A 22,199-nucleotide genomic window follows, 5' to 3' on the forward strand; every position below is an offset into this window, starting at 1 on the left:
GCTGTGCAGACCGCACTTCGAAGCGGTAGCTGGGGCCGCAGCTCAGGCTCAGAAGCCTAGGGACAGGGCTAGCTTCAGAGCTCAAGCTGCAGCCCACAGCTTCAAAGCCCCATTTACAACAGTTTCTTAGAGCGCTAATGCAAGCCTGCCAACCCAAGGTTGCTGACCCAGGCTGGGAGCTCACTGCCACGGGCTGTGTAAACGGAACCCAAGTCAGAGTGTGATTACATTCAAGGCCCTTAATACCCAGCATAAATTTATTTCGGAGTGGTAGCCGTGCTGGTCTGCATCAGCAGAAAGAACGAGGAGTACTTGTGGCACCTTAGAGATGAACAGAGATGCATCTGATGAAGTGGGCTTTAGCCCACGAAAGCTTATGCCGAAATAAATTTGTTAGTCTCTAAGGTGCCACAACTACTCCTCGCTCTCTCTTTAAATTTATTGTATTTTAGTTCTTGCTAAACAATGGCTGGGTGGTTGAGTTCTAAAGTTACACATCACACTTCGATGCAACAGTGGTAAAACCAGAGCCACTCACCTCCATGTACAAATCCATGTAGAGTGCAGTCTGAGGGGCCCACCAGATGGATCAGGCTGGACTGGCTATAGCCCACAGTGTACGGTTCTACGGAAAGAAAAAACAGAGGTCAGACCTACTATATATAAAGGATTCAGACTCTAATCATCAGAATTCCCACTGACCTACAAGAATGCCATTAAGAGCTTGAACCAGACTTTTAGCTCACCTTGTATGGGACAAAAATCTTTGTGCTACCTTATTAAAAACTGCGATGTACATTTAAAGTCAGCAAGTCTTTGAAAAGAGGAAATGGCACGTGACACACACAGGTTCACTGTGGTCAAATGAAACCTCTTTCTTTAAGCTACAAATTTGGCTTTATTTTTAGTCTAGATCTTCAGAATAAGCTAACATTTGAAAATCAGTAGTTTTAAAGTTACTCCTATTTCCGTTTGGCAATTGCATCCTGAGCGGAGCCACCTTAACCAAAGCAGCCTTGAATCGAGCCCATTCTTGCCTGCCTGCGGCCTCACAGGATACTCCTGCTCTCAGCCCAACCTCTACTGCCCTTGCTGTTCCACCAAACTGCTTCTTGAAAGGTCTTCCAGTTCAAAAGGGACCAAAGACCTGCAAAATGGCTTCCGCAGCCAAGCCCAATGTAGAAGGGATTAACTTCAACATTTCTAAACCTCAGTTTGGTGGGAGAGAACAAGAGATTGTGTGTGTGTGGGGGGGGGGGGTGCCGCTGATTTCAGTGTGTGTGCGCGCGTTGGTTTCAGTGCCACAGATCATAGAAAGGATTCTGAAAATGTGCTGGGAAACCAATACGGTAAAGGACTCCGCTTGCAGCCCAGCATTAACACTTTCTGGTTTTGTACCCTCTTGTCACTGCAGCTGCAACTGGTATCTGAACTGATCACTGGTGCGCCATACACAGCCGCACTGAAGTGTCTAAGTGAAAGCTTTTGCCCATATACGCTGGTTAAAAAAATGGCTTTTCAAAGCCTATGTTCAGTGAGAAGTTTGTATGAACTTTGGCTTATACTGAGAAAAAAGTAAATCTGGTAGACAATTGCCTGCCATTATGGCCTTCAAAGGGAAGCTCAATAATTCGAGTAACAGAAGAACAAATAGCATTTAAAAATCTCCCCTTAATGTGCATTTGCCAGCTACAGCCACACGACACAGCGTCAATTAACTGAAATAGCCTTACCTTTAGTCTGTCTATCTGTGAGGCAAGGAGAGCAAAGAAAAAGGGTATATAAGCAGCTTTCATTATCTAGGTACCCTCTTTTAGCAAACAGATATGGACGTCAGCCCCCCCCCCCCCCCACGTGAGCTAGAACTGCAGGTCTGCAGAGTCAGCATGCCCTGTGACGTTGCAGAATTCTATCTTCATGGGCTCGAACAGCAAAGGAATTCAGTGTTGGTAACAGACACTTTATTGGGAGCCCCAAACAATGAAGTCTATCCACAGAACAGTTACTGCACAGCAGACAGGCAGGCTTCTCCATGCCAGCCCAATGTGGAGGAAATGCCCATGAGTAGGAAGACAAGTCAGCCGTCCGCCTTCATGCCCATTCAGTTCTACATCTGTTTCAACTCAGGATTGTCAGTGTCTATTGTGACGGTGACGTCTAATGTAGACACTTATCCAATTTCACACAGGCAGCCAAATGATAGTTAATGGCTTTCCATCGCTGCCAATGTGGGCCAGATTTGAACCGGGGGCTAAAAAGCCTATTTCACTGTGAATCCCCTAATCTACCCAGCTCTTCACCTTAGACACTTTTTGGAACAGGTGTTGATACCAGTGTTTGAGCATGTCGCTGCCCAACTTGCATTTCCCGCTGCTGCCATTTGGGACAGGAGCTGCGGGGAGGGGGAGTACAAAGCCTGGGCAGGCCAGCTCCCCCATCACCTCCGAGCACCGGCAGATATCATTAGGAGTATTCAGGCTTTCATGCAGCCAGCTGCGGTGCCAACGTTCACACTTATTAAAAAGTCACGTTTTCCTGATCTTTATTGAGGAAAGCTTGTCACTGCTGTAAAAATTAAGCCATTTCATCTTCACCTGGATATAGACATGTGGCGTAGCAAGCAAAACGGTTTATAAAACCTTTCGGGCTCCGGAACGAGACCAAAGGAACGCAGTTGCCCCTTGTGACTTGTTGCTAGGCAACTACTGTCCAAACGCCTGAAACCTTGTACTGTTCTCAAATTTTAAAGGTAGTTAAAAAATTAACAAGCTGAAGAGAAAGAGCCTCTATTCAAAATGGCAAAAATAGTCTGCATGCCATCTCTTTCATAACTCCACCTCAGAAAGGGACTTACAAGTTTACTTGGTCACATGCTCTAGCAGCTTCTCAAATTAGATTTCAAATCTCACAGCGTTATGTTCGAGTACAGACTCTCAGCCAGAGCCCTTGAACAAAGCCAGAATTGTCTTTTCCAATCCACAGATGCACACTCTTGGATTGCACATGCTAGGCTACGTGAGGGCTATAAATAGCCGAGTGCAGCAGCTCAGCTCCTCAGTGCTCTGAACTTCCAGCGTCAAACCCAACAGCTCCCTGAAGACAAGCAAGGCAGACGGAGGGGCGGTCTCTGAAGGGGCAAACTCAGGAGGCCTCAGGCTACAGGTAAGTAACCTAGTTTAGTCTATTCGTTTTCCCACCTGGAGACTAGTGGTCTGGGAGACTGGAAACCACTGCCCTTTTACAGTGATGGGCAGACACACTCCTACCCAAGTGCATGGAGAGTTCTGGGTTTCTGATTACAAAAGGCATGAGTCCATGGAAAGTTTCCTATTGGCAATAACGGAGGCAAGAATGCCAAGAGAATAATGGCTTCCTTAAAGTGAGCTCTCTCACCTGGGAAGCAGCACTTTGCAGGAGCGAGGAAACAAGCAGCTCTTATAAATCACTCACTAAGGACACAGCGGGGCAGAGCCTTTTAGAATGGCATGACAAGTCACCTGGGCAGCAAGAAATCAGACATGGAACCCAAAGCCAGCTGGCAAGTCAGAATTTCTAAGCCAAAGGGACAGCCAGTATGATCATGTCCCTCATGGAATGCCAGGAGAATTCCAGATGCTCTTTGATGATCTCCAGACACACCTTGACAACTCCAGCCAAGAGCATTTGATCTCATAGCTACACACTGGATCTCCAACACTGGTTAGCCAAGTCCAGGAGTTATGTTAAGTGGCATACGATGGGTTTCTTCAGCAAGTACACGCAGAAGGAAACCTGATTCTCCAGCAACAGATGAGAAGATGCGTAAGTGAAGGAGGCCATTCAACCATGCTATGGGAACGCCCAACACACAGATTCAGACAGAAATGAAAGTTTTTCTACTGAAACCAAACTCTAGGTATTGCAATTCTCACAATTTTATGACTAGCAATTGTGGGGCATTTACCACCTGTCTTATGAAAACATGACAGACCCAACTCACGAATTTTCCAACTCACCAATACTAAAGGCGGTCACCATCTCCCATTAACAGGACTGGGGTTGAAGCCAGCAGGATGGCTGGCTGCCACCGCCCACTGATTTCAGTGACATTGAAGCCCTGGCCACAGGCAAAATGGCTGCCACTGCACAGTTCAGGCAGCGAACAGGACAGTCCGAGGAGCAGCAGCCACAGTGAAAGATGAATGAGGCGCAGGGGACATGATGGGTAGTGGGGGAAGCTGAAGAGGGTGCAGAGAACAGTGATGGGATGGCAGCTCCCCCATCTTGGGGGTAGTGGTGGGGAAGGGGACTCCTCTCCAAACAGGCAGGAGAAGAGGCAGTGTTTCCAACTCTCAGGAACCGATTGCAAATCACGGGATTTTGGCACCTGCAGGAGACACTGTTACGGTGATGCAAGAAGCTCCTCAGATCCCACAATTTTCAGGGATGGGCATAGGAGCAGAACTCTGAATGACAGCCTTGTGGTGGAGCGGATAGATCTGCCCTGCCGGCATGCATGGCACTAGATCAGAGAGGGCCCTGGGGCAGCAGGAGGCAGGGGACTCAGAGCATTGGTGCCCCTGGGACACAGGCAGAGAAGACACTGGGCAGCAGGAGGTAGAGAAATGTTGTTGCGAGGTGAAGACAGGAATGTGAGAAGTCAGCTTCTCCTATCTTGGGGCCAGGAGGGGGTAAGGGAAGTCTTCATCTGAGCAGCCAGAGAGAGGTATGTATTTTTGTGCACATTAAAAGGTTGACTTTTCAACCTGAAATTCTCTCTCACACATCGGCAGAGGAATAGAGGAGAGTTAGAAGTCAAGATGATTTAAAAAAAAACACGTTTTTTAGTCTGATTTTTTGGGGCCAATCATGACTGATAGCCTGAGTCATGAGCTTTGATCTCTTGAGGTTGGCAATACCTTATCTTGACAATATCCAGGGAAAGATCAGCACATCCTGGTCTGAACAGCCTTTAAAAAGCAGGAGGAATGAGCAGGGAATCATCCTTAAAAGGTCAGGGTATGCAAGGAATAGAACTAGTAATCTCGAAGGTTAGGTACTGATGGGAATGCCTGGGGCCCGGGCTGTAAGAGGCCAGTCTGTCAGGCATAGCTACAAGTACATCTGAGTGGAATGGGCAGCCACAAGGCGTGTGATTAACACGTCAGGGTGGGAGCTGAACATGGTCTCTTACAACGCCAGTCTTGCAGAAACAGGAAGAGAATGAATTGCAGGGCTGCCCTTCTTGTAGCCTAGAACAGCAGCCTGTCTATTTGCAGGCATTCCCAGAGCACACATCACCTGCGGGGAATCACAAGGTAACAAGAAGGAATATGGAGTAGTGGTAAGTCCAGGGAAAGTGTTCTATGACTCCTGGGTTTATGGACTGGGAAGACAGGTCCCACCTGCAGTTTGAGCAGGATCTTACATGGAAAAAAAAATCTATGAATAACAAACATGCCGATATTAACCCTAAGAACCATTTTCCTCTATCAGTAAGTCATGGAAGAAGTTCCTCCTGAGCCCTTCTACCAGGGACAGGAGGATGAGGTGAGGGGAAATGGAAAGGTGGGTTGAGGCATACAAGTGAGAGAGAGAGAGGGGGGCGGGGGGGTGCTTGGCTAGCCTTTAAAACTGTACTTCGTTCCATGCCCTCCGAGCTGGATACCTCACAGTCTGAGGAGGGCAGACAGTGTTGCCTAGTGGATAGAGCAACAGAATTTGACTATCCCTGGCTCTACCACTGGCCAGCTGGGTGACCTTGGGCAAGTCACTTAACTTCTGTGCCTGAGTTTCTCCACCTGTAAGATGGCAGATCTGATCCTTACCTCCTTTGTAAAGAGCTGAGATCAATGGATGAAAAGTGCTCTTTAAAGACTTACTGGCAATACACCCGGGTAATGTGTCAATACACGTTCTAAGCAGTATGAGGGTAAGAAAACAAGGCTGAAAATTCAGAGGAAATGTGGGTCCCTATCAGTAAAGTGCAGATCTCCACCATAGCCCAAAGTCAGCATGTTATAAGAACTTACAGAACAGGTTTTTCAGTTTCTTCCCCAGAGTCCTAAGTTAACTGCCCCACAGAGATGGAGGCCTAAGTCCGACTCTGGGGCTCTCATCCTGGAGTCTGCAAACAAGTTTTGGGGGTTCCAGCCAGTCCCACCCTCTTCTTTTAGGCAAACGGGAGTGGGACCCAAAACCTTTTTTGGTTACAACATGGAGTCTCGGGACGGACAAGGTGGAGAATTCGTGTTTTGGTGCAGTGAAGACCTTGTTGTACCAAGTTAATACTCTGTCTTATCCTACTAGTTTGGAAGCCTGAGAAGGAGCGTGTGAAGAATTTTGCAAGCTAAATAAGGATTACTTAAGAAATCACCACTCTGGCTGACTGCATTACCTGGGTTGATTACAGGGAAGATGATGTCCCCATTTCTCTGTTTAGTTACCAGTCGTTCCAGTTTTTGCTCTTCGTAGCGTTTTTTTCCTTCCTCTTCCAGCTCTTTCCATGCATACTGAAGGGAAAGAACACACAGGTCACACAGTTACACCACAGAGGAAAGACCAAGGATGTGTGACTAGGGATCCACAGATGAACAGGTACTGACCTCAGTACTCAGCCAGATGCTGAGAGATTCCATGGCTGCCCTAGTTGTCACATAAAACCAGATCTGTCCAATTACTATTAGTGCAGGGCCAAAGACGCACAGCGCCATGCTGGCTTGTGAGGGGGGAAAATGGGTGTGTGCACAGCCACTCGCTTCCTCCTCTATGCCAGAATCTCTAGTGTTCATCAGTCACTCGCTGCCAGGCGTTCCTGCCCTTGGAGGTGTCACAGGTTGAAAGATTCAGCCACCTTCAACGCAGCCAGTCACTTTAGTTAGCCCCTAACCGAGGCCATGCACATCTTGTTCACAGAATTCATTCGCTCCTGGGTACACATATACCTTGCTGGTTTTCAGACTGATCGACTTCCTTGCTTCATTTAGGGGACAAAAACTTTGCTACTTTCTCTAAAGAGGACCAAGGCAAGTAAAAAGGAAGCGACACCTGGTGTGCCTGCAGACAGACCACAACAGTTCATTTCTATAAGTTATGTTTTCCTAGGGTCTACAAAGCAATGCAGCTGTTTCATTATGGTAACACACCGTCTTTGACTGAATCACTGACCTCTCCAAAGTACTGGAATAACCTGAACACACCTTGTACATGTTCTAATTAGAGCTGTCGATTAATCAGTTAAATCAAGTGATTAACTCAAAAATGAATCGCAATGTTAAACAATGGAATAGCAATTGAAATGTATTAAATATTTTGCAAGTTTTTGTATATTTTAAAATATATTTCAATTACAACATAGAATACAAAGTGTACAGTGCTCAACTTTATATTACATATATTTGCACTGTAAAAAGAAACAGTATTTTTCAATTCACCTCATACAAGTACCGTAGTGCAATCTCTATCATGAAAGTGCACCTTACAAATGTAGATTTTTTGTTACTTAACTGCATTCAAAAACAAAACAATGTCAAACTTTAGAGCCTACAAATCCACTCAGTCCTACTGCTTGTTCAGCCAATCGCTAAGATGAACAAGTTTGTTTACATTTACAGGAGATAATGGTCACCTGAGAGTGAGAACAGGCACATGGCACTTTTGTAGCTGGCATTGCAAGGTATTTACATGACAGATATGCTAAACATTTGTATGCCCCTTCATGCTTTGGCCACAATTCCGGAGGGCATACTTCCATACTGATGATGCTTGTTAAAAAAAAAGAATGCGTTAATTAAATTTGTGACAACTCCTTGGGGGAGAACTGGATGTCTCCTGCTCTGTGTTTTACCTTCCTTCTGCCATATATTTCATGTTATAGCAGTCTTGGGTGATGACCCAGAATGTTGTTCCTTTTAAGAAAACTTTCACTGCAGATTTGACAAAATGCAAAGAAGGTACCAATCTGAGATTTCTAAAAAGGTAGCTACAGCACTCAACCCAAGGTTTAAGAATCTGAAGTGCCTTCCAAAAATCTGAGAGATGAGGTGTGGAGCATGCTTTCAGAAGTCTTAAAAGACCAACACTCTGATGCAGAAACTACAGAATCCAAACCACCAGAAAAGAAAATCAACCTTCTGCTGGTGGCATCTGACTCAGATGATGAAAATGAACATGCATCGGACTGCACCGCTTCGGATCATTATCGAGCAGAACCAGTCATCAGCATGGACGCATGTCTTCTGGAATGGTGGTTGAAGCATGAAGGGACATACAAATCTTTAGCACATCTGGCATGTAAATATCTTGCAACACCGGCTACAACACTGCCTGTGAATGCCTGTTCTCACTTTCAGGTGACATTGTAAAGAAGAAGCAGGCAGCATTGTCTCCTGCAAACATAAACAACTTGTTTGTCTGAGTGATAGGACTGAGTAGACTTGTAAGCTCTAAAGTTTGACCTTGCATTCAAAAATAAAACCTTTTTTTGTGCATAATTCTACATATGTAAGTTCAACTTTCATGATAAAGAGATTGCACCATAGTACTTGTATTAGATGAATTGAAAAATACTCTTATTTTTACAGTGCAAATATAATATAAAGTGAGCCCTGTACACTTCATATTGAAACTGAAATCAACATATTTGAAAATGTGGAAAACATCCAAGAGTGTTTAAATAAATGGTATTCTATTACTGATTAATCGTAATTAATTTTCTTAATCGCGTGACAGCCCTAGTTTAACCAATTTTCAGCAGCACATAGCTACAAACAGTGAGACAAGTGTACCTTTCAGGAATCATTCATTGTTATAATGATGAAATTCTTAAGTATTTTGCTGCTGACATTTCATTTCAAAGTTGAAAGAGAGTAAGTCTTAATTATAGACCTGTCAAGTACAGTTACTTCCAACTCTTTCCAAAGCGTTTACAGTACAGAACAAATAGTTATCCATTTCAAACAGCAAAATGTCTCTGTAAAATCCCTCAAGCTACATTCAAGCATTTTCCTCATTGCATCTCCCCCACCTCCCCCCCACAACTAGAGCTAGAAAACCAGCTTCTGACTGGACAGAATTAGAAGCACTATCAAAAGGCATTAAATGGAAGAGGCACCAGTACACAGACCCTGTTTGTGCCTCTCACACAATGCAATCTTAAAAGCACTGATAATGGGCTCCGACCTCTACAAGAGGTAAACAAACACTCCTTGCCTCAAAGAGCGTACAGCCTAAGGAGACAGGTGTACAGCATGCGGGACACAGGATGCGAAACTCCCATTACAAGAAATTCCTAAATTCCAATTGCAACGAGAAACTTGTTCTGAAGGCTTTACCCAACACGCACGGGCAAGTCAGAACAATCTGCAGCGGCCACTAGTTTAAAAGAGCGGAATGCTCTGGTGGAGTTTTGACGGAAAGCACCTGCAGTGTAGGACAGAGCTTTCAGCCAGAACTTTAGGGGCGATTTCCTCGAATGACACTATTTCCAAACGCCTTCTCGTTACTGCAGCAAAGCAGTGGCAGCCTGCTAAGCATTCTTTCATTGTCAATGCGAAACCCTGAAGTACAATCTCTCAGTCTGTCGTTTGGTCAGATCTCATTCACGGTTTGCACCAAGACACTGAGGTGCTTCTGAAATCTATATTCCACAGGAGAGCATCCTGGAGATGGGCTTAAACTCTGGCTACTTCCTGGAACAACTGCACATAAAACAACAGTTGTCCTTTCTGGGTGAAGCAAGGATGCTTCACTGTCAGCTTGCTAAAGCCCCAATCCCCCCACAGGGGACACAGCGCTCCATAAAGTGGAGAATTAATATTGAAAGGGACAGTTGCTCCAAGCTAATTATACATTGTTGATCAGAGACTTAAATGGGAACATGAAAGCTGCCCTCTTTCAGGTGCTGTTCCTTTGCTTGGAAAGCTTTGGCTCCAGATGGCAGGGCTGGAGTCATACAAAATTTCTTTTATGTAGCTCCAGACGCCAAGGAAAGAAACAGGCAAATTGTTTTAGTACAAGGAAGCTGGCATGTGGGTTACTCATTCTCCTGGGGTCCTCTCCCCTCAGAGGAGGGGCAGCACATGTCACTTCTGAGAGTGCTACAGATGAAGCCTCATTCACACTGCTGGCTATTCCTTCCAAGTCCATTCCCCCAGCTGCCTCCTAGCACACTCTCAGAGGACTGTCCTGGCGAAAACAAGGTTGTTGGAAGGACTTGTCCCTGAATATTTTTTCATCCCTTAAAAGCAGACATCGGAGATTCTCTCAGGCTTTGCCTGCACTCTACGATTCCCAAGCAGAGTAGCTGTATCTGTGCCAATCACTAAGCCTAGACAAGGGCAAGCCAGGTTTTGCAGAGAGAGTCAGAGGAAGTAGCTGCTGCCATTGTTGTCGAAAGACATTAAGAACATAGCGGCCATATTGGGTCAAACCAAAGATCCATCTAGCCCAGTATCCTGACCTTCCGATAGTGGCCAATGCCAGGTGCCCCAGAGGGAATGAACAGAACAGGGAATCATCAAGTGATCCATCCCCTATCACCCATTCCCAGCTTCTGGCAAACAGAGGCTAGGGACACCATCCCTGCCCAGCTTGGCTAATAGCCACTGATGGACCGATCCTCCATTAACTTATCTAGTTCTTTTTTTCTCTGCAGTATGCTCATTCTGCTGTGTGTGCCAGTGTGTCTTGTTTTCAGAAATATAAGAGGTAAATGCTGGGTCAAATCCTGCTTGGCCACACCCACTGGAATTGTAGAAAAACTCCACTGGAGTTAGTGAACAACTGGAATTAATTGGATTTACGTCACTGTAACTGACCAGAATTTGGCCTACTTTAGAGTTATCTGGGGGGGGGGGAACCACCACTCACTCAGAGCCTACCACTGATCTGACTAAATCGTCCTTAGCAGCTCCCAGCTGAAAAAAAAAAAAAAAATTACTCCTTTGCCATCCCCTGCCCCACCTGCTCTGGTCTATGTGGAGACAAACGGGCAAACCTGAGCTACTGTTTTGAACACAGTGTATCTGGCTGTGTACAGATAAAGGAATGCACAGTCCCTGTGTTGGGGGTGAACATCAGCTGTTTAAGCTAGACTATTTAAATTAATATTCTTCACTCAGGACATTGTGGGGTGGTTCAGCATTTAAAAGCTGTAAGTGGCTTTTGCAAGGGAATTCTATGCCTATGTAAGAAGAGGGAAAGAGCATTTCAACTTTATATAATGAATAGCTGTGTTAGCTTGGTAATACTATCCCAAAATGTAGTTTCTATTTCACTTGAAAGCCTGGAGGATACTAAGCAGTGACATCAGTTAGCTATGTAGCCCTGACACTGGAGTGATGGCTTGCTTGATCATACACTCAGTATATTGGAATGACAAAACTCCCCCCATTAAGACTTTCTGCACATGACCCCATTTGCCCAGCTACTGAACTTCACTAGCAGTCTAGTCAATCATTCTTTGTGACACAAAGAAATAAGATCAGTAGCTATCGCTCATAGGGTGCGGGTTGGGAGCTCATTACGGCCATTTCAAACAGAGTTGCCTGTCCCAGTGCTCGATAGGGGCAAAGTCCTATTAAACTAAAACAGTTTCTTTTCACAGCCAACCACACAAGGGGACAAGTGCTTCCCTGCTTTCGGTATTGCTCTCAATGCCTGGTGTGGCATACACTGCCGCATAGCTGCTGTGCCCCTCAACACATTGTACAGAACAACTAGGTAGTCTACTCAATGCAGTGGGGCAAGCAGAAATGTGTCTGCATTATACATCTTGACCTTCTGACACTTACCTCAAAACGTAAGATTCTGACCATTTCCAAGGTTAACAAGTCTAGCTCTGCTCACTCAGCTTCAGCAGCTAGGATTCTTTGTCCATTTCAGTTACTAAGAACAGGTCCCCAGAAGAAGCGTAAGCGTGTGTGTTTTTAAAGAACAATCCCCTCTTACTGCATATTATGCTTCCCAACAATGCAGAAGTATCAGTTAAATCTTATGATTTCTGGTCATTACCTCCAGCAAAACAGATTAGTCCAGGGAGAAGACCCTTCCCCATAAGAAGCTATTACAGTAACTTTACTACACTAACTCCATTGTAATTAGCTTCATTCCAATACCTCTCATTGTAACTTTGGGTTTGGGTTCTAAGGCTAACCCTATGTCAAAGAGTTTTCTTCCCCTTTACCATTTTAATAAATGTTGCTCAGGAGTTATTGAATTCTCTCCCCAGGGAAGAGTTGAGCGAAGCTTTTAAAAGCCACACAGGCAAAATTATTGTTTGCCTGAAGACTGGAGGTGGGTTGTAGGAAGATTAGAGGATACATATGAATATATTAGGTCTGTTGTTCTAGTGCTGTCTAACTAGTTTTCTTCCCATGGTTCTGCTTCCCCAATGAAGTGCAAAGCCACTTTTAATCAGTGTATGAACTTCCTTTCAGCTAAATCGTATTTCCTCTAGAATATCATGACCGTGCCCTATCAAACAAAGTTAGTGCTTGTTTACAGGAGGGCAGCAGAATGGTCTTATTAGGTGTTCTCGGCTTGGGGGTGCTGGAGAAACCTGGTGAGTACTCCAAAGAAAGATACAACCATTTAGCAATAACTTAACTGGCTTTGCAAACTTCTCTCAGCTCCCTAATGGTGGTGGTCATCTTGAAGAAGAGTGACATTTGCCATTCCCAGCATGGAAGAAAGTCCCTGCAAGTCTTATGATGTATCAATAGTGAGTTAACAGTAAGAAGTATTTAATATTAAACAGTGTTCAGACAGGGAAGTGCTTCCCATTGTGAAGCCAGCGGGGAAACTGGTGCCCAGCCTCAGCCATTTGTCTCCAATGCTGCTAACATCAGGACATTCCCTTTAGTGCTGGAGGCAAGTGTTGGAGAAGGACAAGTAGTGGGTGGGGGGAACTAGAGTATCACAACAACAGGATTAGAAACTTTCTAATGGAAGTTTATGTGCTACCTAACCGAGTAGGTTAGTGAACAAGTGTTGGTGGCCACTGCATTCCAGATCGGTTTGCTGGCTATAGTGGATACCAGCACAAGGCTCAGGAGCCAATTTCAAACAATATGCATTGTGCAGTGGGGTAGCTACAGCAACTACAGGTCCTATTATGCAGCACTTGATCCTGAGCAGAAAAACACACCTCTATAGTTGAGATGCAGGCAGCTGAACTTGCTCAATGCTAATATAACAAGGGGCAGTTCTCTGGCTCCTACTAAGTTGCCTATGTAATCTTCCAGAATTTGCCCTAGTGATGCCCTGGACAGAGGACTAAGCTAGGCTGCCTACGAGATCAACTTTTATCTCCATCATTTTCAGCAAACAGACCTACAGATGCCAGTCTAGAGCCCAACAGAAGCAAGATGTCTAAAGTCTTTGGCCCGAAGAGGGCCGCCTCTCCAGGTGGATGTTTGACTGCCCACTGCTCTCACATGGAAGACGTGCAGCACAGCAGGACCCTATTAGCTCATAGTCAATGCCCTGTACTCACAGTTCAGGTGTGCCAATAACTTTGGTCGGCACAAACAAATCAGAAAGTTACTAGAGAGGACTTTGCCCTATGGCTAGTTAGTTTAGCATGGCATTTTTAGAGACATGCGGAGAATAGATTTAAGTGTAACTTTTTCCATAAATTACACAATAGCAATGGCTATGGAGAAGCCTGGTATCTTTGGTGAGTCAATGAGCATTAACCACATCATAAGACTAGAACTCAGAGGTGAGAACCTGGTGGAGTTACACATGGTGCTGACCACTCCTGAAGGAGTCAAGTCTGCAGCCCAAGACATATTAGAGTGGGTATCTAACAACATCTGCCACACTTCAGGGTACTTTCTTACAAGCCACTTTCCACACACGACTTCCTGAAGCAGTCACCCTTTAGGTTGAAATTTTCCATGCTTGGTCTCCTTGCCTCTCTCACCCACCCGAAAGATCCAAATAAATAAATTGAGCATAATTGCATCAGTACCAGTCCTGAAGAGAATACAGCTTAGACAACAGCAGCTTCTCACCAGTAAAGAGAGTTTAAGTACTGGGTAGGCAGATTGTCCCTTGCCATTTTGATTTGGAGAGCACATTCATACATGTGAGGGGGAACACGTGAAAGGTAACCTAATGCCCTAATTAATATTTTGCTGGCAATAGCACATCTATTATCAGGCCAATATCAGACATAACAATGGCTTTTACTGGAGACTTTAATACATTATATTAACTCAATTAAAACCAAGACACATCAGCCAGCTCATTCAGACCTCAGAGGTGTAACTGTAAAGAACTCAATTAAGTTTGGATGGTGTAACAATGAAACCTCATTTATCATCTAAATGAGGCATCAACCTCTTGTTTCAAATGGTTATTTGGGCTCTGACCAAGACGACAAGTTAAGATGGGTTTTGAAACTCTCTAAAATGACCAAAGTCTGAGCTTGACAAATTGCATAAAAGATCACAGGAAGAGTAGGGTTTTAAGTCCTTTCAGATAGGGTAAGAGGAGAGGATGTTTGGGAAACGGACTCAAGTCCTTAGTACTCTGGAAGAAGAGTAAAATACCAGATAAATAAACTTATTCTGATCTGGAGGCAGAAAGGAGAGATGTGTTTGGTGAGAGATGTAGCTTGGCAGGGAAAATGCTGGAATCACAACTCTGTGCTCAACAAATCTTTTCCAGGTAAGAGGTATATGAATCCTCCATCCTGCTAGATGAAATATTGGTCACTAACATACTGGCAGGGGACTTCAAGGACTCAAGAGTTCCTGGAAGGAGACATCCGAGTACAGGGAGAGAGAGAATGTGCTACCCGAAGTCTGAAGCGAACAATTGCTGAGTAAAGAACAAAAATATCCCGCTTTAGACTCTCGATTCATTCGGTCACAGGAATTTTCCTCTAACACGTACTGAGAAAGATCTTGGAGGTGGAGCACACCAGAGGGAGCAGCTCATTAACAGGATTAACCTCTCTTGGCAATGCAAATCCAATGCACTCAAAAGTAGAGTAGCTCCAATGACTACATTGGCAGAGCCAACTGAAGAGCTGTGTTGATGTTTACAGTTCCCTTAAGACTCTGTTAGGCAACGAATGAGTTTATGTCAAGGCACCTGACATGCCAAAACATGGACAATCATTTGGAAGTAAAATTATGCACCCAATCATTAGTTATGAAACACCACAGGTATGCATGATTCATTAGGGACTGGAAGGAGAAAGGCCTCACGCTATCAGAAAGCAAAATGTAAGACCACCACCACAAATGAAAGGTCACTTCACATGTAAAAGTAAGTGGTTTACTACATGTAGTATTCACCAGTGAATATAAAGACTTTGGCCAGGACAGGAAAGTCCATAAATCTCACTTTTGAGGCGACCTGCAATTTCACTAGACAGTTACACCCGTTTCCCACACCTCTTTTCTTTAGTCTCACCTTCCAGTTTTTTTCTTACTATTCTTAACCTTTAAGAACCTACCTAAATTCTTCACCAAGAGCCTGATCCAACTCCCACTGAAGTCAATGGAAAGAATCCCACTGACTCAAGCAGGCCAAATTGGATCAGGCCTCAAGTCCCAATACTGAGCAAACCAAGTCAACGCTTTGGCAGAGAAGAGCTGGGAGTAGTGGAAAACCTTCCTCAAAACCTGTAGCCCCAGAGAACTCAGGTATTTCAAACTTGACATTTTGGTCACTCAGTCATATCTGACTGGGAGGGGGGGGCCGGGGGGGGATATTATATATTTTTTTAACAATAGAAGGGGTCAACCAAAAGATATTTTAGAGGACTGCATACATGTTAGAACTCAGATTGTAGGAGAAGGAGAATTACAGGACATATGGATGGGGTGAAAAGCTAATTCTAACTTGACAAAGTATTTTCTGTTTTGATGGGGTGCCTTCCCCACCCTGGACTCTAAGGGGTTAATAGAGCCCTAGGGAGGCTGCGCAGGAGGCAGCCAATCAGGAAGGGCTGAAGGGAGCAGCCAATCAGGACCAAGCAGGCCCATATGAAAAGGGAGCTGCAGGGCAGAGGAGTTCAGTTCTCTGCTGGGAGTCTAGGGAGGAAGGACTGTGTCTCTGGAGGGCTGAGAGAACTGCCAGCACCCTGGACAGAACAGTGCTGCGAGCAGGGACAGGGGGAGTGAGAGAGCGCTCCTGGCTGGCTGCTGCATTTGCAGGCTGAGGCCCTGAGACAAGGGCAAAGAGGACGCTGGGGCCACGAGGAAGTGTCCAGACAAGTTGCTGCAGTAGCCACTAAGGGAAGTGGCTGAACAGCAGACTGCAGGTCCACCTAAGTGTGTGGCACGGGCAGAGGGCTGTGTTGCTGAAGAGGATGATGCGGTCCTTGGAGAGACGTGGGCCCTAGACCAGGAGTGACAACAGCAAGACACCACCTGAAGAGGGCACAGAGCTAATTCCCAAGACGGCCAGCAGGCAGCACCACCATGGTGAGTGAACCCTGTTACATATGTACACTTAGCAGGTGATTAGTCTAGACTAGCTAGAGATATTTTCTGGCGCACACATGGTTGTACAAAGCATTTCCCTGAACATATGTTTATTTAGAAGGAGAGTTTAGGATGAGTCACTCATTTATTTTTACATCCTTATCCTTAAGGATTTGTCACTCTGACACCAAAATACAGACTCTGTTTCATCCCTGCACTTTAATTACTTGAAAGCCAAAGAAAGTTCTTCTAGAGTCATTTTGTTGCTCTTCAAAGCACAGCTATTTTATCCGGTAAGTTTAGTACCAGCCTTTTTGTGGGTTGCACACAGGTACTGAACCCCTTCCAGGTCTACGCATCTTGGTCGCTGTACCTAGTGAAAATAGAGCTCAAAAGTACAGTCTGTGGCCTCAGAGCATCTACAGATCCTTCTGGAAACAGCCAGTCTGAGTCCTGAAGAGCAGCATCCTCTCCTTCTGCAAAGCCAAGTCTGTCAGCTCTCCCACTTAAAGGAGAAAGGAGAGACTTCAATAGCTTAATTTATGCCTTGCTCTCTTGCATTAACTGGTTAAGTCTCACTTGGCTATGGCGTAAAGAAGTTCATTTTCTGTAGTGCAATATTTCCTGAGATCACTGCCACCTGCTTCAGTACCCTCAAAGTGGTGAAGATACAGTAGTTGCATTAGTCAGAGCATCTTTTCCTCAAAGAGGAGTGAGGGGGGAGAGAGATGAAACACAAAACTGCCCACACCCCTGAAATCGGACATCGTAATAGCAAAGCTAGTATTACTCTGATGCTGCACCTGCTCCGACTGGCCTGGAGGGAGACATGTCAACTTTTAGTTAGAAAAATGAACGTTAAGACTCTGGAATAGAATACGCCCTACTCCAAATCTCTGCAAACGCATACACTAAGTTCTGAGTGTAAGGATTCTGAGCGAACGTACAGGTAGTTACCTGAATAGGAGGAACTTCCAGGACTTTGTCCACGTTCTTTAGAGAAAGAGGCACATACCACAGAGTTGCCCTATTAGTCACCCTCTTCGCACCTTAAAAAAAGAAAAAAAAAAAGTGTTAAAAATACAGATACATTGGAAACACCTGGCAGTAAAGCCTGTGTAGCACTTTAGGAGCATAAATTCTGTACAAGGAAAGCTACGTTGAGGATGATGGGTAACAAAAGCAAGAAGCCCAGATATAGCAGCTAATTTCCTGGAGATGCACCAAAGAGATTGGAGAATGGCAAAGAGCTGTATAAACCATTAATTAAGCCTCCCAAGGCCTAGGGCTTTGCTCCAGTTGATTATCTGATGTCCTCCCTTCCCCATGCTCATTCGATCGGAATACATAGGGAGAGCATCACTGAGGACAGAGCCCACCCCCCACATTCCCCCCCGACCAGGGAATGGGCTTGAGGAGACTTCTCTGGATGCCATGTGCCAGCATCAGAGAAAGAGCTGAACAATGGCAGAGAACCATCATCATGTTTTTGCTTGTGAGCATGGAACGCTTGCTACAGCGGACCTCTTTGGTACCTGTCGTGTCTGAGCTGCACACGAGCAAGCAGCTGATCACCAAGTGACACTGTCATGGCTTAAGAGACTGAGGCTCCAGTATAACATTAGCACATGCTGTGTTCTGACCCCCCACTCAGTCTGTTATGCCACATTGGGTCAGACTGAGGAATTCCAGGACTGGCAGAAATGCATGCGCCAACCGCTGCGTTCGGCAAGAGATGGACAGGAAGCTATCCTGCCAGCAATGCTGCTTGAACCTTCCAGAGCAGCCCTACAGACAGTTAGCGCTTTGTCCCTTAAATGTGTAAGTGTAGCACGTTGTTTAGTGACACAGGCCCTCTGACCGCAATGTTACTGCTAAGTGGCACCTTGACCTGCTAAGCAGGGTGACCTCTTAAAAAGCAGATTTAAATGCTAATGATTGCTAGAAATTAGCTGAAACAAGCATCCAGTATAATGCAAAGGAGCTGGATTTTATCAAGTGCTGCAGGGGCTCATTAGCTTCTGCTGAAGGTTTAGAATGCTTAGAATGTGCACTGTACATGAAACAACCACTGAGGTGGAAGATCACAGTTCGTGTTTAGAGCAGGGGTTGGGAATTCATGTGTTTAATGTTTATTTGCACAATTTCTAAAAACTCGTGGTTTAATGAATCCTACCTTTGGGGAAGCATCTAAACACAATACATACAGGTATAAGATTAGCTGGTGGAAGGATACAGAGCAGATGTGAAAGGAGACCAGATGAGCTCTCGCGTTGTTCTTCAAAAAAAAAAAAAGTCAGTCATGTTTTCAGTGCCAAATTAGCTCTCACACTGAATTTAAAAACTCCAAATATCTTGCCAAAAAACCTTATATAACAAAATGTGGAATTCCTTCTGACAGGATTATTTTATGTCTAAATATTTCCAGAAGTCAAATGGTCAATGACTCCAATGACATCAAGCTCAGAAACTAGCATCTATGGCGCGTGCAAACTATTCAGCCAAGACAGAGCTGTTAGATAAATGGACGGTAATTCACCTCTGGTCTGGGCACTCAATCACATGCACTGGCCTGCTGTCAATACAGCCATTAACAAGCCAGCCGGGGGGGTGACGGATCCTGGGCTGACAGATCTTTAAGTCGGAGATAGGTGAGGCCCATCTACTCTAGCCCTGCTGAAGTTGGCTGTGCCATCTCCTTCCAATATTCCCAGCAGCAAGTTCTGCATGTTATAAAACAGGAGAGTTTGTGGCATGCCAGGCAAACTGCAGAGGAAAGCATACATCTAGAATCGGTAGCATTGTGGCCTCCCTGTGCAGCATGGGACCCTACATCATCTCTTCTTCACAGTGGAGCAAGCACCAAACTGTAGATGCAGATTCCCAAGTGGGGATCTCAGCCTACACAAGTGTGAGTCATTTCTATACTAGACAGCGAGGTTCTCATCTGTCTGAAATTTGAAGGGTCAAACTCCAATCGTCCAGCTAGCCCCCAAACTGCCCCACACGGCTCATTGTGATAAACGAATGCCTAAAATTCATTGGAAGGCCATGGGGGACATTAGGAGAGCGCGCGCTCTGGAGTCGGACACAAAAGAACTGGCAATAGGACCTGGCAGTGAGGCAGTGTCTGGGTGGGTGCTCGAAGCACAATCAGACTTCAAGGCACACCCTCCCCTTACTTTAACTACAAAACATCTGACTTTCATCATAACAGTTGCTGCTGACTATTCTTTTAATGCCTGCAACAAATAAGCCTGTCCCTGTAGCCTGGAGACTAGTCCAAGCCAGCACTAGGTACCTGTATCTCTAGTCCCCTGCAAGAGACCTCCCTAAAAAAATTGGGAGCTTCAACAAAACATCCCCAGTAAAGAAGAGCGTACCCAGACTTCCCAGGCTTACCTTACAAGCCTCTCAAATCAGCTTGGCTTCCTCCAAACCTTTCCCGGCAACAGGAGCCTTTCCCTGCAGAACCCAGGGCCTGGTTTCACACCCTGAGCAGATCTGCCACGAAAGCAGGCTACCCACACAAGAGCAAAATATGGGTACAAGAATGCACTGAGCTTGAATAGATGCTGCTAAATCACATTCATTAGGCCAGGTCCTGCCAGGGCTGCACATGAACTTCCTGTCACTAATAGAAATGCTGCATTTGGCTACGATTCTGCATCATTTTTCAACTACAGGCAAATAACATGGAAAACGTTTCTGCTGCACTTTGACTGAAAGTGGACTTGACAACACGCTTTTGGGAATAAGAATCACTGTTACACCCAACTAAAACTATCCTGACAAGATGGTTACCATGGCAACCACATGAGCAGACCCTTTTCAGGCCTCTGAACAATGTGCACTAAATTATGCAAAACAAGTTCATTAAAAATCCTCCCCCCCCCCATTCTTTAATAAAAATAATCAGAACCGTAATTCCCAAGGAGTATTTTAAGTCTCAAGAGCTGCACTTCTCTTCCAGTGTAATTCTCCCGCAATCACATCCATATACGGTTACTATTTTGCTATTTAATATTACTGTTGCAAAGCTGACTGTGTTAAGTATAAAGGCATGTGCCCGAACTGACTAGTAAAATGGAAAATCCTGGCATTGTTAGTGCTGCAGGTGAGGAGGGGAGAATTGGGAGAGGAGGCTCTCTTGCTTTGCATGGTATTTATTAGCTGACAATTTGTAGAAGAGGAGATTGAACCTGTAGACATGCCTCTCGCTAACAAACAAATATTTTCTGCAAAGGAATGGGCATGAATGGCCATCGCCAAGAGCAGCCATGTTGACCCCCAAGCCCCACATAAATTAAATGCCTACAGGGATAGTAGAGATACTCAAATTCTTTCTGAAGCTGGATGCAGGAACGCATAAAGGTCAGCTGTTCCTATGGCCGAGCAGCAACATTTACAGTGCCAAGTCTCCAAAACATCTCCCAACCCTCTCTTCCACTGCGTGGTTCATCACCATTATAATGAGGTCACTGACAATACAGTATGCTGCAGCAGCTCCCCGTCTTAGCCAGAATTTTCTTTGCACCAGCAGCCAGCATTCAGACCTCTGCTGCTCCTTGCACACACTGCCACATCGACCTGCTGTTCTTAATGTTAGTGACGCTCTTGCCATTAAGCTGCTGCTGTTCTTGGGCAGAGCCTGGCTTACTGTTGCTTTTCCCTGCAGGTGCTGCTGAGGTGGTTACCACAATACTCACAAAGTGACTCAGTCTTGTCATTGCCAGACCTGCTTTTACACCTGCCTTCTATTGGTGGTCTCAGGGCTCCGAGAACAGCAGCAGCTTCACAGGAGAGTCAATGCCCGAAACACTGCGGCCTTGTAAAGGAATCCTCTACCCAGCTGTGCTTTTAGGTGATCAGTCTCTCGCCCCTCTTCTGAATAGCAGTACTTCGAGATCTACTTCTAAAACAAGGGGTTTAGGTAAATCAGGAAGATAGATGTGGCTTTCAAGGCTACTGCTATGGATACTCTAGGCAAATGTCAAAGCAAAATTGTTCCTCATCATGATGCTCTTGTATGAATGAAGCCACTGGAAACAAGGGTAGACTGTGTAACAAATTTGGTTAGATCTATAAACTCTGCTTTTGGATGCAAATCTCTGGGACAGCAAGCACGAAGAGACCTTTACTGCATAAAGGTAAGACTCCTATCTTAGGTGTGTGGCTTCCATTATCATTTCAGAATGCCTCAATCTTTAAAGCATTTAGCCACCATCTCTGTGAGGCCTGGAAGTGCCATTATCCCCATTTTACAGATGGGGAACTGAGGCACAGAGAGACTAAATGACTTGACCAAGATCACACAGGAAGTCCGTGGTGAAGGGCAGAACTTAAATTGAGTCGGAGTTCCAAGCTAGCACCAAAACCATCCTGGGCCTTCTTGCTGCTCAGTCTATTCTTCAGAAACTGTAGTTGCTGACTTCAAGGATACTGAGGAACAAATCACTCCAACTGTCAAGGAAATAATTACTATAAGGTTTATTTTACCAATACTTACAGTAGCATATCATTTAAAAACATCAGTTGAATTAGCCAAAGTGTATTAAGACAAGTGAGAAAAGTTTCTCTAGTAACTCTAGCCTGAAATCTTACATCACATTCACAGCAAAGCAAAATCACTTAAGTGTCAACAAACTCAAGAAAGGTAGGGTTTCATGACTGTTCCAAATACTGCAAGTCAGCAAACATCCAGGCCTCTGGCTCATTGACAGAGCTGCGGGTTATTACTCTGGACTATTAGCCTCAGTATGGATGCCCCCGACA

At 45.1% G+C, this 22,199-nt stretch overlaps 1 protein-coding gene across 2 annotated transcripts in view; it reads right to left on the reverse strand.

Annotated features, from left to right (window-relative positions):
- ACOT7 (acyl-CoA thioesterase 7) overlaps nucleotides 1-22,199 on the reverse strand; it is a 108,263-nt gene that overhangs the window by 52,310 nt on the left and 33,754 nt on the right. The window contains exons 4-7 of one of the 2 annotated variants that reach the window (XM_073316626.1): nucleotides 17,382-17,473; nucleotides 6,377-6,491; nucleotides 1,734-1,748; nucleotides 539-625 (exon numbers count right to left, since the gene is read on the reverse strand). In XM_073316626.1, coding sequence (XP_073172727.1) covers nucleotides 539-625; nucleotides 1,734-1,748; nucleotides 6,377-6,491; nucleotides 17,382-17,473 — 309 coding nt within the window. The remainder of the gene's footprint in view (nucleotides 1-538; nucleotides 626-1,733; nucleotides 1,749-6,376; nucleotides 6,492-17,381; nucleotides 17,474-22,199) is intronic. The other variant, XM_073316627.1, reaches the window with a different exon arrangement.

This window comes from Lepidochelys kempii, chromosome 18 (assembly GCF_965140265.1).
Source record: "Lepidochelys kempii isolate rLepKem1 chromosome 18, rLepKem1.hap2, whole genome shotgun sequence".
NCBI classification, from domain to species: Eukaryota; Metazoa; Chordata; order Testudines; family Cheloniidae; genus Lepidochelys; species Lepidochelys kempii.